At 46.9% G+C, this 15,826-nt stretch overlaps 1 protein-coding gene across 1 annotated transcript in view; it reads left to right on the top strand.

Moving 5' to 3' along the window:
- The window catches only part of BLNK (B cell linker), a 58,942-nt gene that overhangs the window by 24,344 nt on the left and 18,772 nt on the right, over positions 1-15,826 (top strand). The window contains exons 3-7 of the mRNA XM_016219984.2: positions 484-533; positions 5,908-5,948; positions 10,345-10,501; positions 12,368-12,531; positions 14,577-14,658. Of these exons, the coding sequence (XP_016075470.2) occupies positions 484-533; positions 5,908-5,948; positions 10,345-10,501; positions 12,368-12,531; positions 14,577-14,658 (494 nt within the window). The remainder of the gene's footprint in view (positions 1-483; positions 534-5,907; positions 5,949-10,344; positions 10,502-12,367; positions 12,532-14,576; positions 14,659-15,826) is intronic.

Genomic DNA, 15,826 nt, shown 5'->3' with positions numbered 1-15,826 from the left:
ATAAAATGGGTAACTATTATTAAAAATAACAATTTACGATAAACCTTACCCATTTCAAATAATGGAAGGGGCATGTTGCCAGTACTTATAAAAAGCCTTAAGACTGGGATACATTTTTAAAATGTAATTTTAATTTTCTTCTCTTAATGAGTGGGGAAGTATTGTGAATATTCAGAACATTTTATATGTGTATAAAGATACCACAGTCATTTTGAAAGTGCTTGAAGCAGTCAACTACTAAATAAGCAAAATATCACTATCCCCAACCTAGAAATACTCACTGCTCACTTATTTTTCAGTTTTTTAATAGAGCAAAAATAATTTCAGTCCAACCTACAATTAAAGTACTCATTATAACTGTTTCCTATTAAAGCATTTATTAAATTTGTTTTCTATCTATTAACTCTATATCTGCTTATATCATAGGTATTGACTACAGTTGTCTTACCCACTGACCTTTTGTCTAATGATTGTTATCTACAGGCTGAAAGTCAAAGCACCTCCAAGTGTTCCTCGAAGGGACTATGCCTCCGGTAAGAGTATTTCTAAAATACTTACATTCTTGATTAATTTAATGTTTATATTTACTTCCTGAAAAGGGAACTATGTTCTATTGACATGAAAACAAAAGGTGCCCATCCTAATTTTAAGAATGACCAAATCCTATCCATCCATCCAGCCATCCATCCATCCATCCATGCACTCATCTATTTATCAAACATTTATTAAGCACCTTCCATGTGCCAGGCACATACAAGTTCTTAGGTAGAAATACAGTAATAATCAAGATAGATATAGCCCCACACTCACAGAATTTACAGTCAAGAAGGGAACACAGATGGTGTTAAAAACAATTACAACTCAGTGTGATCGGGAAGCACAAAGTTCTACACCAGCATCTAATCTAATCTAATCTAATCTAATCTAATCTAATCCAATCTAATCTAATCTAATCTAATCTAATCTAATCTGAGGCGGAGGGTGTGGAGGTATCGGGGAAGGGAAGGCTTCCTGGATAAAGAGCTGTTCAAATGGATATTTGGGGGGGGGGTGGAGATAACTTATTGAGGGCACACGGTTACTCAGTCCTCTCCCATTCCAACTGGGATCAACCTTGTCAGCGAAGAATAGTTAGTCTTGAAGTTGATAGTTTTTATGGCAGTGGTGAACAAAGTCAATTATCTAATATACTTCCCTTTTCTAGAACAGATGCCTTAGAAGGGCAAGTCTAAAATATGTTTCTAATGGCTTAAACATAAAGATTGCTTGGACATGGACAGATCTATATAGCCCTCAGTGAAAACACACACACAAAACAAGCAAACAAACACCCAAAAAACTCATTCTTTTCTCCAAGTTCTAAAAAAAGAAAGAAAACAAAGCAGACTATACCTGTTAGGCACCCAAAGTTTTGATGGGAAAATTATAAAATCATGGAGTGCCAGGTTTAAAAGGAGCCCCAGAGGTCATACAGTCTAGTATCCAATCCAACGCTTAAACCTACCCCACCAGCATGTACCACAAGCAAGGCCCACTTTCTGCGGGGACATCTGCAGTGACTGCCCACGCCTGTCTGATCCACTCAGGAACAGGCGTCCCTGGCGGGATATGGATGTGATCCATTTCCTTGTGGCTTCCAGAGTCTGTCCTGATGGCCACACAGTACAAGCCTTTAAATATTAAAGAAAGTAGAAATAGCTGTTCTGTGTAACTTCAAGGCTAGAATTAAGAAGTTAGGTCATTTGAATGTTTTCTTCTCTAGAATAAACATTTCCAGGTGCCTCAGCTGTTCTACACATTTTATGATTCATTCAGCCAATATTACACACATGTGTCCTGCGTATACTCACTGTGCTACCCAGCACAGCGGGAACAAAATATAGTCCCTGACCTTAAGGTACTCATTAACTAGTAGGGAGGCAGGTAATAAGCAAGAATGCCAACAGGTAAATATAAGTTACCGAACATGGCCCCTGCATATAAGGTCCTTCAATGTCTACCCACAAGGCTCTGTAATCCTGGACAGCGCACCCCTCTCTCCTCATCTATACCACGCAGAGACTGAACTAGAAGCTCTGTCAGGTTCCTGCCAATGTTAATACTTTACACTCACAGAAACACAGATCTTTGGAGCCCAGGGCCCAGGGATGAAGCAAGCTTCTCCTAAACTTCTCTGGCTTCAGGAAGTTGCATCTTCCAATTTGTACTTGACCTCTCTTGGGTCTCAGCTGGGTCTTCCAAGCCTCTGCTTCCTAAAGTGCAATCCCTAGTGTGCAGCATCAGCTCTACCTAGGAGCTTGTTAGAAATGCAGAGCCTCTGCCCTGCCCTAGAACTAAGGGATCAGAATTTGGCATTTCAACTACAGCTCCAGGAGATCTGAATGCATGTATATTAAATTTGAGAAACCCTGCTATAAACCACCAACTGTCCTTACCGCTGTTCCTGCACTGAGAGACAAATCCACTGAAGTTCTAGGATCTCAGAAATCCATCCTATTGTTTCACCAAACCAATAGAGCCTTCCCTACTGTCCTCTGCTCTGACACCCAGTCCCCAGAAAGGGTCCTTTTGGCTAAACCACCATCACCACCTGCACTTAGTACCTTCCTTGCCTTCCCCTCCCCACCCCCAACTCATGTCCTAGAAGCATTTCCAGCTGCTTCCTCTGAGCCTTGGGGACTCTGAGCAGTTGCAAGCCCAGGGCCTCAGAAACCAGCCCTGACAGCTTCTCCAGAACCCAGGGAGTTTGCAAGGTCCTCAAAGGTGCCAGTACTTGGAGATCTTAGCCCACCAGACCTCCGGAGGCCCAGAGGCCAGGCAAGCACTCCCTAGAGGCCTCTGGTCCACCAAAGACTCCTGTAACAGCCCACCTGTCTCCCCGAGATGCTGGAATTATGCCCTTTTTCCAATCCTGGAAGCAAATGGCTTCCCCACCTTCTAGCCAGGGAAGTGTGTTGACCTTGGCAATGTTCACCTTCAGAAAGTAGAGCATGGAAAGGGCCAGCGCCCCCCAGTGGTCAGCTTAAGAAGCATCACAGTCCCTCCTCTCCTTAGACTAGAATAGAAGGACAAAGTTTGAATTATACAAAGAATGGAGGCCTGGACCTCCTACACATGCAGACCAGGCCAGGATGGAGCCTGCTGCTTTCAGTTCAGACCTGGCAACCCTGCTCTGCCTCTGAGGAGGGCCATTGCCTGCAGGGACCTCGTGGTCCTCTGAGCAGAGTATATTAAGCCCAAGTAGCTGGTATTTGGGAAAGGAAGATATCCAAAACATGTTGTATTTACTGTCTTCTGGGCATTAATCGAAGCTCTTTTCAGACATTAGCTCATTTACTTTCCCATCAGCATCATTAGATAGAAATGACTACCTCAGTTTCCCAGGTGAAGAAAATGCATCTCAGGAACATTAAGTAACATGCCCAAGGTTACTGCGGCCACTACAGGAAACCCACCCTGGGCTCCCATCCCACTGTTCCTCCCTGTGAGCCAAACAGAGATGGTTACACTTTACTAGGGAATTTCTTACTACTCTGAAGGCCCAGAGCCTCTGACATTAACACCAGAACTTGCTTTCCAGTTCCTGCGCTTTCATGGTTGAGCAGCCTCCTGTATCTTTCAAGTCTGAGGTCTAGCTTGGGAAGGTGGGGAGGGCAGAGCAGTTGTGGTGGCCCCAGAGTCTGCTGGGGTCATTGTAGAAGCTCCACTGATCACTCCACAAAGCCCTGAGAGGTCAGAGCTGAATGAGGCCTTTTTCTTGGTACACTTGGGCTCTACTATCCAGGGGCTGCTGTGATGTCCCCAGGAGGTCCACCTTGTCTTCCCACCACTGAGGTCATGCAGGGAGGAGATCAGAGCAATGACAGGGTGGGGCAGAGGAAGTTACCTGGACAGGGTTTCTTGAGTAAATGTCCAGCACAGAAGTAGAATACACACATAACAACCCTTTGTCCACAAAGGAAGTGAAACATAACACTGCTTTTGCCCCTGCCCTGGTCCTCTGTGAAGCCAGCTTTCACTTGGCGTTCTGTCTCCCCATTTACACTCTAACTGGTGGTACCAGCAAAGTTCACGTGGGGAGATTCAATCAAGATCACTCCACAGAACCCTTTGCCATCCTTCCAGCCATCCCTTCCCTTCCCCAAGCCCCCCAGCCTGGTTCAGCCTTTGTCTCTTCATGGTTGACTTACTCAAACACCATCCTCTTCAGCCACCCCATCTCCAGCTTTTCACTGGGAAGCTCACTCATTCTGTGCACATCTGTGCCTCATGGATGCCCCTTTTGGCCTGGGGTGGAATCCCTTAAGCACTGTGTGAACCAAGAAAAGTTTTGTAACTTTCCCAAGCCTCAGATCCCTGATCTAGAAATAAAATTACCTATCCTTCTGGTTATTGTGAGAATTAAGGAGAAAGTCAATTAATAGTAATAACTATCATTCACTGGGCCCTTACTCTAAGTCAGAGACTCTACTAAACACTTTCCATGTGTTCTTTCATTCTCTCAAAACCTTATGGCATAGGTACTTCTAATGTCCATTTTAGTGATGAGAAAACTGAAGCCCAGAGGTGAAGCAATTCACCAAGGTCACACTGCTAGCAAGTGGCAAATCAAGATTTTAAGCAACACAGCCTGACCCTGTGTGTCTTGGTCTGGAAGAGATGCAGAGATGGGTGCCATCCTAGCCATTAGCACGTGTCTTATAGTGCCTGGTGCTGTGCATAGAGGCCTAGGAGGGCCACCTGAATCACAGAGCCTGGGCCAGGCAAGTGGAGGAGCCCCTCTATTGTGTGTAATGAAATTCTGACACAGTCAATGGAGCATAAACCCCAAACCAGGCACATGACACAATAGGAGTGACTTTTCCCGACAAGCAGGCCCAACCAGCATCTCAGCTTCCTGGCAGGGGCTTGAAATCCCACACCCCAAATTACACCATCTGGCCCATATTTAACTTGAATTTACCCTCCTGAAAATGTCACCCACTATATTGGAGGCTGTTCTGAATCCATGTTCTTGTGGTAAGCATACCTCATGGTTGCCCTTAGAGTGGAAATAGAATTAATACTGTTTTGAGGGTTTATTGGGAACTGTCAATACCCAAGACAACAATAAGTAACATAAATATGGCACTTACTGTGTGCCAGGCTTTGCAAAGCACTTCCTGTGTGTATTACTTGACTCTCATAAAAACACGGGGCAGGCACTATTCTTACCCTTGTTTCACAGGTGAGGAAATGGAGCTTTAAACAACTAAAGCACTGGTCCACTGCCAAGCATGTAGCAAAAGTCAGAGCCAGGACTGGAGCCCAGGGAGCCTGATTCTAAAACTACTATCTGCACACCGTCGGAGGCTCCCTGAGATGCTGCAAAGCCACCCGCTTCTTTAGATCTAGTGCTTTGGCTTGTCACGCTTTTCAGTCTGGGCAATGGCCTGCAAGGTTGTGACTCTATCAGATGATGCTGTGAGTTGCTTGTGGAACCAGAAGAGTGGGCCACCATCAAGTAACCTCTACCACATGATGCTTTTGTCTCTTTGCTGCCCGATGGTCCTACTGGGTTACTCTAAGGTCCCCAAATGTCCCTTGACAAAGACAGACATGGGTCAGATGCACCATTTCTCTGCTCCCAGTGAGACTTCTCTTAATGCTTTGAGAATTGACTTTAACAAAACAAACCAAAAAAAGGATTCGAAAGTGAATGAATATCAGATGACTGTAATAACAGTTCAAGGTCAAGTACAGGGGAAACGGAAGCCCAAGGGCAGGGAAGGCAAGTACAGGGGAAACAGAGCCCAAGGGCAGGGAAGGCAAGTACAGGGGAAATGGAAGCCCGAGGGCAGGGAAGGCAGGGTGGAGCTGCCAGCTGAGATTCCTGTGTGTGAATTCTGCCTCCTCATGCCGTTTCAGAGAGCCCTGCTGATGAGGAGGAGCAGTGGTCAGATGACTTTGTAAGTATTTGCTCCTGGGACCAGGAGGGTGCCGTTTCCACCAGGGCCTGTGGGAGGCTTTTCTAAGGGTTTGTTTCTGAATTGCACGCTGGTGGTCAGCTGTGCATCACAGAGAGGAGACGGGGAGCTAGCAGGGCACCTGCAGACAAGGCAGCAACGACCTCAAAATGAATGGCTGCTCTGAGCCAGCACCGTGCCAGGCCGAGAGCTTCGTCCGCGTTACCTCACCTAACCCTCACTGCAGCCCTCCGTAGGCATTCTTATCGCCATTTTCTGCTAGTCTAGTCAGAGTACTCACCAGCGCAGCCAAAACAGATGTTAGAATGTTTAAATATTTCCATTTTAGTTGGCAAAAGCCTCTGTCCTGAATTCGCCAGTGCCCATCACCTCCTGGACCCTGCACAGGAGCTCAAAGAAACCAACAACCAAAGAGTAAATGCCTGGCACATCAGGGGGCCTCGGGACATTCTTAGGGTCAATAGTCAGTATCTGCGCTGTATTGTAAGACATTTTGAATATCGGCCCCACCCACTTTACAGGTAAAGAAACCAAGGCATGGAGAGTTTAACTTGCAGTTCCAAAATTCTCACTGAGATCTCAGACTCAGGCTTTTAAACTCCAAGGTGCTTGCTGCGATGGAGCAGGTATTAGCAGAGCATCGGAGGCCAGAGAGAGAGGGACCTGGCCATGATGACGTTGGTTGTATGTCCAAATTAACTGTAAACCTCTTCGAGGTGTCTTTATGACCCACAAAACCCCGAAGCCATTTTCTCTTAGGCCGAGTCTTACAAGACATCCTAAAACTTTTCTTCACAACAATTATTCCTCACATAGCAAATTCATGCAGAATATTAGTCTGCCCCGATCTGTGACTTTTACATCTGGAATGGATCCAAGAGGGTCTCCACACAACAACACACCATATAAGGAGACTGAGGCCAAGAGAATCAAAATGATTCTCTCTCATTTACTTAGCCACCGAGAATGAGAACCCAGGACTCCTGTGAGGTGCCCAGCATTGAGCCTGGGCTCCATGTTGTGTATGCCACCTGGAGTTTACTCAGAGTATGAGGAGACAGGAGTTCCTCTCTTTTCAACTGCAGGGAAATGATTTTTTTAAAAGAGGGGACTAGATGGCCTCTCTATGGGTAACTGGGGCATGGACTTATTTCCCAGAACCCAGCAGCCACTGATCCCTCAGAAGAATGGTAGTTGTGCCCCCTGCTGGCTGCAGGCACCAAGCCACATCTTAAGTAAAGTTAAGAAGCTGGTCCCCATGCTGAGGGAAGCCAAGAAAATTTAACTTGCTGGCTGGATAAAAAGAGCACACAGTGGGGACTTCGGAAGCACAAAATAAAATCACTCTGGAGCGGAGGAAATGACTTGTGTCTCAACCAACCAAAACCAAGGTACCAACTATAGTAAGGATTGAGAAACATTCGCTCACAATTATTTTGACCTTATTGGATGAAATCCAGACTTGTTGCTAATACCTCCAGGCTTGATGAAATCTGGCCCCTGTGGACCTGTCCAGCCTCCCCACCCCCACCCCCTTCCAGCAGAGCTTTGCCCACCACAGCCCAGGCTCACAGGCCTGCCCATGGTTCCTACAACATGCCAAGGTCCTGCCTGCCTCAGCAACTTCAGACTTGTGGTCCTTGGGCAGGAAAAGCGAGAAAGCAAAAGAGGAAAAACCAAAGAACATTCTTCTGTTCTTCCCCACTTGGTCAGCTCCTTCTTGTCCTCCAGGCTTGGTCTCAACGTCTCCTTCTCAGGAAGGCCTTTCAAGCACCCCATCCAAGGTAGAACCGCTCCTCCTATGGCTGTCTGTCTCAGGACCCTGATCATTCCCATCAGTGCATCTATCACTAGTGATTGCTATTTTGTCTGTTTAAAGGCCTACTTATTATTTACCATTCGCTATTTGTGTGTTGTGGGTTCCCTTGCTAGAATATGATTTCTATGAGCGCAGGGACTGTGCTCAGAGTCAAGCACGATGCCTGGCACATATCAGGTACTCAATAATTAATAATTGATTAAATGAATAAATGGACAATTTGAAATTTTGTCTTATTACACATTCACTTCTTCAAAGTTTCCATCAGATTGTCCAACATATTATACTTGTTGAATATTGAGTGAATGAATTTTGTTTGCCAGAACTTAGAATAATTTGAGAGAAGAGGAATTTTCTTTTTAACTCTCACACGTTTGAACATATTCCTTTTTTATTCTGTTGATAAAAAGAATAAAATGCATTCCACTGTGTTTGAAGCAGGAGGGGCTCACGGTGTGTCTCCCACTAAATAGATTTTCCAAATGAAGGGCCAGCAGCCCACCACTTCTCCTGAGAGCCCATTCCTTCCTCCTCAGTCCCTTCAGAGCCCAGGGCAGCAGCTCAATTCATTCACTCATTCCACAGCGGGGTAGTGGGCACCTGCCCTATCGCAGGTCCTATGCTGGGTCCTGTATATACAGTCTCAGTCCTGTCCTCATGAGGGTTACCACCTGGTAGGCAGCCCAGTGTCAGAGGAGCAGCTGCCAGGAACAGCTGACATGGAGTCTCTCTTCCTCTATCTCTCTGCCATCTCTGCCAATGTGGTCCCCTCATTCAGGCTGCCCAGCCTGAGGGGCTGCAAGGACCCCAGAGCCCTCCCCAGGATGCACACGCTCCTCAGCCTCCAGGTTATTAAGTCTCAGAAGTCCCATCCCTGCTCCATGAAAACAGAAACAAAGAGGGATGTCCAAACTGTCTCCCTCTTAGGCACACGTGTCTGGGTCCCTGCTGATTCACTTTCCAGATGTGCATTAAAGCAGCTGCTTCTCAGCACTTTTACTAATGTCTCCCTGAGAGGCCGCCACAGCAGTGATTGGATCCTTGGCTTGGATGAGGAGGGTTCCCACCACCTCATGCTGAACTGGCCTGGCCTTGGGAAGCCAGGCTCTCGCCCTGTTGAGCCTCCCCTGGCCACCCTTTCACCCCCATTTCACCCCCTAGGAGCCCTGCCTGAGAAGAGTCATTGCTTCTCCAGAACACAGATTGCAGACTCAATTACTCAACTCCTCCGTGCCTCAGCTTTCGCCACTATAGAGTGGGATTTTTAAAACACTAATACATGATTGTGGTGGAGTAAATGAGGCATGCGGCTCATAGAAATGTCAGTTATAAGAAAACTATCATCACTGTCATTACTCTATTCAGCCTAAGTTCATGGTCACGTTCAGGAAGGATTATTGAGCCCCCCTGCTATTACAGGGATTGGGGTTTGGGAAAATCCCCCCACAGGACTTTTCTTATGTCACCCTAACCACCTTCTCTCCCACTCTGGAACAACGACACCCACACTCTTTTCAGCCTCCTGTCTCATCCCTCGTGTCACTGTTCACCCCATGCCTCTCCCCTCCCATCTCTGTACAGACCGAGGAGGGCAGCAGACCTGCTCATGCATGCATGCATTCATTCATTCATGCATTCATTCATTCATTCGCTCACTCATTCCAAGCGCACCGAGCGCCTCTCCTGTGCCAGCCGTTGCGGGCCCCGAGGATGCAGCGGTGACGAGCGCTGCGCCCGCATCAGGTGTACCCGCGTGAGTGGTCCACGGCTGCAAGGAGACGGGCCAGAGGGCAGCGCCCCGCCCGCGCGGGGAAACCACGTGTGGACCGTGCATTATGTCAGCGGTGTGGGGGCCCTGGGGGCAATGGACACAGAGGCCAGAGGACCTCTTAACTCCTGAACCAGATATTTCTTCCACAAGAATATGTGCACGCACGCTGTTACACACTCTCTCTGGCCAAAATGCAAGAGAAGCGGGCAATGCCGTTTGCCTCTGCGGAGAGGAACTGAGTGGCAGGGAAGGAGACTTCGGTACATCCCTCTGAGCTGTTTGAACTTTAGAACATGTCAATGCATTTTTCAATAGTTACTTAAATACAATTTATATTTAATAAAAGAGAGAGAGAGGACTCGAGTCCATTTGAAGCCCAGTCCCTCTGGCTTACCAGCTCTGGGTCTTGTTTTTTTAACTTTTAACTTCATCTCCTGTTTTCCTGTGCACCCTTCTCTCTCCTTATTAAACTTACTTTTTCCTCAACTGTCAGCATGCAGGATAAATAAAACCTACCGGTTATTTTATTTTCTTGTCTTCTTAAAATATATTTTCTCTCTGATGGCTCTTGCCCACATAGAGTTTTAGGCACCCTGCAGGTTAAAGGTCCCCCTGGTCCCCCCGGCTCCCACCCGGGCTTCACCATGACCGGCTGCCTGGCCTTGGTGACGGCCCATCCAGGCCTTGCTTCCCTGTCCTGACATGGAGGGAGCAGGTCGGGCCCCTAAGTCAGTCTGTCCTGATGACGAGGCACAGCCGGGCCCTGAGCATGGTGTCTGCACTTGCAGGACAGTGACTATGAAAACCCCGACGAGCACTCCGACTCCGAGATGTACGTGCTGCCCGTCGAGGAGACGGGGGATGACAGCTATGAGCCGCCGCCCGTGGAGCAGGAGACGAGGACAGTCCACCCAGCCCTGCCCTTTACCAGGGGCGAGTACGCAGGTGAGGCACCCGGAGCCTGGGTGCTCGGCGGGGAGGCGGGGGCAGGCCGAGGGCGGCAGGGACCCCCATTCCTACCGCCTCCAAGGGGGCCACCTGGCCACTCACAGGCAGTGGAGCCCCGGTTGGCAAACTTGCCCGTTTGAGGGGGAAAATGATCCTCCCTGAATCAAGAATATTGGAAACGGGCAAAAGATAAACGATCACGCCCTGATGGTTGCTCTCAGCTCCCGACAGCCTGAGAAATCAGCCCCGAGACTAGGCCCTGCTTCTCTTCCCGCCTCCCGTGCACAAGGTTCCGAATTCCTCCTGAACGGTCTATACAGAACCAGTCTGACCACCAAGGACCCCAGTGGGTTAATGCCCCTCCTCCCACGCCCACGCCCACACTGGCTGGCACAGCAAAGCAGATGCCCTAGTGGCTGAGCACAGCTGCTCCGTCCAGGAGGAGCTGCCGCGGAGGCACTGAGTGTGAAGTTAGCCCCATACCTTCAGCAGGCATGTGGGCTGAGGGCAGGAGGGGCACCAGCAGGAGAGCAGAGCTGGGGGCACGCAGGCAGTGCAGCTGCGGCAGGCTGGGGGCGGGCCCTGGCAGGAGCAAGCGGCAGCAAGTCAGTGTAAGCCCGTCTGTCCCCAGGATGGGGAGCACAGCAGCTTAGTCCTGTGCTAGGACTTTCCCACGATGGATCAGTCGAAATCCACGCTCACAGAACCAGCCAGGCCGACATCATGTTGCCTGAGCCTTCCACCACCTTCTGTGGGTAATACTGGCTCCGTTTGTTAGGTGTCAACTCTGCCAGACACACTGCTGCTCCTGCTCTCGCTGCTCTCTTCCTGATCCCTACAACATCCCCCTGAGGTGGATATGATGATCCTCGTTTTAAAAATGAGGAATGTGAGCCCCAGAGAGGTTGAATAACTAGCCCAAAGGAGTGCAGTTAGTGGGTAGCAGAGCAGGGGACCAAACTCAGGGCCATTTAGCTTCAGAGCCTGGACTCCCTTCCTGATACCTGCTTGAGTACAGTCCTGTGCAGGGGAACTTATGGATTCTTTATGATTTGAGGCAAATCATTGAGGACAGGAACTGTTCACCCAGATGAGCAGTCACAACCCTGAATACATGTTAGAATAACCTGGGGGAACTTTTAAATCTATAATCTTTCCCTACTAGTTATGTCTGGGGTGGGGTCTGGGCCTTGACTTTTTTTTTTTAATATGTTTTTATTGATTTTGGAGAGAGAGGAAGGAAGGGAGAGGGAGAGAGAGAGAGAAACATAGATGAGAGAGAAATATCGATCAGCTGCCTCCTGCATGCCCCCTCCTGGGGATCAAGCCAGCAACCCAGGCATGTGCCCTGACCAGCATCAAACTGGCTACCTTTTGGTGCATAGGATGATGCTCGACCAACTGAGTCACACCAGCCAGAGCTCCTTGACATTTTGTAAAGCTCCCAGGTGGTTCTGATGTGTAAGTGGGATTGAGAATATCTGCCCTTAAGGTTCATAGAGCAAGTGAACCCATGGAGGAGCATCCCTGTTAAACCCCTACACAGCCAAGGTCATCATGCACCTGTTGGGCAGAGCCCTGGGCTGTCAGCTCTACTGAGCCTGTGGGTCTCCATCTCTCCCCTGGGAGGATGTTTTTTGATGAGGCCCTTCTTCTAGTTTTTATGATGTAAGTCAATGGGCAGTTGAAATTTTTTACCTAACATGTCATTTTACTCTTAAGGAATGTCCCAGTTAATCATTTGTGGCTACTTAGGTGCTAGAGGTTCTATACTTTCTAGAACCCGGTAGTTTCCCTCCAGGGAATGACCCAGAGCCCCTTTCATCTCACGCTTTGTTGTTGTTGTTTGTTGTTCTTTTCAAGACAACCGATCAAGCCAGAGGCAGTCTCCACCACCCTTCAGCAAGACCCTTCCCAGTAAACCCAGCTGGCCTTCAGCTAAGGCGAGACTAGCCTCCACCATGCCCTCCTCGACTTCTCTGCAGAAACCTCAAGTCCCACCCAAACCCAAGGATCTTGAGGATGAGGTAAAGTAAATCTGTGCCAATGGCTTCCCAGACCTAGTGGAAGGCAGGACGCAGCGTAGGGGAGGGGGAAGGCACCAGCAGTCTGGACTCAAGCATGTCTTCCTTCCTCCATCCCTGCTCTCAGGTCAGCACTAACCACTTTGGGTCTTCACTGCCCCCCCCCCCCCAACTCTCCAATATTATGCTGAAAGGGTGTTCTTTTTTCTCTAAAAATGGCATATATGACCTTATTGTAAGCATTTTCGACCACTAGAGGCATATGGTATAATATCAATACTGGGTCTGTGCCCCCCTGTGCCCTTTCTCTTCCCCTGGTTTCCTGTGAATCTTCTCTTTCCCCCACAGGACAGTTTCCTACCTTTACTCTCTTTCGCTTCTCTGCCCTGCCCACCAAGCTTTCTCTCCAACACCTCTTTCCTCTCTGCTCCTCCCTGCTCCTCCTCTAAGATGCAGAGGGGTGGGATGCATAGAGGAAGCCCCTACTCTGTAGAGAGAACTGAGGGTAGTACCTACCTTATTAAGCCGTTGTAACAATTAAGGGACACAACACATATGAAGTATTCAGGTGAGCACCTGGCAACAGGTACTCAACAGATGTTTGGTGTCTGTTTCTCTCCGTACACATCTTGGCTACCCACTAAGGCAGGTGGTAAAATCACTTTTGAGATCGGATTACCTCATTTGCCTCATATTGATATAAAAATCACTCCCTCCCTATATTTCAGATCAATTGATTAATAGCAAAGGTGCCAGGACAATTCAATAGGGAAGGAATAGTTTTTAAAACAAATTATGCTAGGATAACTGTGTAGCCACATGCAGGAGAATAAAAGTGGAGGTCTGTCTCACACCATACACAAGAATTAACTAAAAATGGACCTTAGACCTAAATGCAAGAGCTAAAACTATAAAACTTTTACAAGAAAGCATAGGTATAAATCCCTGTGACCTTGGGTTAGGCAATGGTTTCTTAGATACATCACCCAAAGCACAAGCAACAGAAGAAAAATACATCACATGAACTTCAAAATTTAAAACTTTTGTGCTGCAAATGATACAACCCAGAAAGTAAAAAGACAACCTATAGGGTGGGAGAACATTTTTGCAAATTATATATCTGATAAGAAACTTACATTCAGAACATTACAACCCAATAATAAAAAGACAATCAACCCAATTCAAAATGGGCAAAGGCATTGAATAGACTTCTCTAAAAAATATATGTATAAGCACATAGCCAATGAGCACACAAAAAGATGCCCAACATCATTAACCATCAGGGAAATGCATATTGAAACCATAATTAATACCACTTCACATCCATGATGATAGTTATAATAAAAAAGACAGACAACAAGCGTTGGGGAGCACATGGAGAAATTGCTCGTGGGAAACAGTGTGGCGGCTCCACACGCTGTTTGACGTAGGGCTGCAACGTAACCCAGCGATTCTACCACGAGGCACGTTCCCAAGAGAGATGTGCCTCTACACAAAAACTTGTACATGAATGTTCCTAGCAACGTCATTCATAATAGGTCAAAAGGACAGACAGCTCGAGTGGCCATCAACTGTTGAATGAGTAAACACAATACAGCATATTCACACAGCGGCATGTTCCTTGGCCATAAAAGGGAACGAAGTAGTGATATGTCCTACCACGTTTGAGCCTTGAAATTGTTATGCTAAGTGAAAGCAGTCACAAAGGACCGCACATTATATGATTCCATTTACACGCAATGTCCAGAATGGGCGAATATTAAAGGCAGAAAGTGCATTATTGGTTATCTAGGGAAGGGAGAGATGGCGAGTGACTAATGGGCATAGCATTCCTTCCTCGGGTGATGGAAATGTTTTAAAATTAGGTTACAGTGATGGTTTCACACTCTGTAACCATACTAAAACCCAGTAAACTGTGCACTTCACATAGGGAAATTTAATTGCATGCGAATTATATCTCAACAAAGATTTTTTTTTAATCACTCTTTCCCAAGCAATACCCTATGAGTGTGCAGCGTTCTTCCCACTCATTTCTGCGTTTCCTTTAGGCCGACTACGTGGTCCCTGTGGAAGATGAAGATGAGAACTATATTCATCCCACGGAGAGCAGCTCGCTCCCATCTGAAACAGGCAAGTGTTTGAGGTCTACCAGTTGATGGGGGTGCACAAGGCTGTTCGGTAGGAAGCACCCAGGGGCTCAAACGATGGTGCCCAGGCCTCTCTCCTCTGTGGCCACAGCGTTTGCCTGCTTTGGCAGGTTGAGTGAGCTATCTCTGTGTTTCTTGGTCTTTACTTTCTTCCTCTGTCCTCTCCCATGGCTAATATCCTATCTTAAATTATGAAGCACTTAGGCCCTCATCATTAGCTGTCCTCAGCTGGGATGGATTTCTCATAAAACCTAATACTCACAAAGTCGCAAACCACTATGTTGGCCTTACAAATATTGCACCAGGAACAGCTTCTGCAGAGGACTGAAAAATTCGAAAGAGTAAAATATGCTCTGTGTCCTGCTTCTTTAAATTTAGTGCTATTTCAGAAACATTTTGTTTGTAAATGCTTCACAGAATTACAAATGCAATTATGAACAAATTATCTTAAAAAGCCAGTGCAGCATACCCTCTGCGGAACAGTGCCTGGTCGCTCTGGATATGGTCACTATGAAGAATATATTCCTGCGTAAGTGATACCTCTTCAAGTTACATTACTCATCTAATAAGCTCGACCCTAAAGTAGCAGTATTCAGTTTTTCTCTGCCATTATGTCGCAACCCTCTCCTGCATTCCCTAAACATCACCAATGGCTTCAGGACCCACCTGAATTCCTGAGCCACCCATCACCATGAAAAGAAATACACATTAAACATCCCCTCCCCAACAAACCCTGTAAAATACAAAAGCAATGGTATGTGTTGGAAGGGAGGGTGGGGCTATTAATTTGGCCCCTTCACTATTAGGTTCAATACACTTCTCCTAATTAAAAAAAAAACAAAAAAAAACAAAAAATCCTCTTTCATCTCCTAGACTTCAGTTTGTGAAAGGAAATTCCAAGCCAGTATTGACTTTAACAAAATCCCTGTCATAAAATATTTTACTTAACCCTTTAATCATTGATATATGCATTCTAAAGGTTTTTCTTCTGAGGAAGATTTCTTTTTTTTTTTTTTTTTTTTTTTTAATATATCTTTATTGATTTCAGAGAGAGAGAGAGATAGAAACATCAATGATGAGAGAGCCATTGACCAGCTGCCTCCTGCACGCCCCCAACAGGGATCAAGGCCTGACCAGGAATCGAACCGTGA

The sequence above is a fragment of the Miniopterus natalensis genome, chromosome 14 (assembly GCF_054644295.1).
Source record: "Miniopterus natalensis isolate mMinNat1 chromosome 14, mMinNat1.hap1, whole genome shotgun sequence".
Lineage (NCBI taxonomy): Eukaryota > Metazoa > Chordata > Mammalia > Chiroptera > Miniopteridae > Miniopterus > Miniopterus natalensis.
This window is presented reverse-complemented; position numbering and strand designations above follow the sequence as displayed.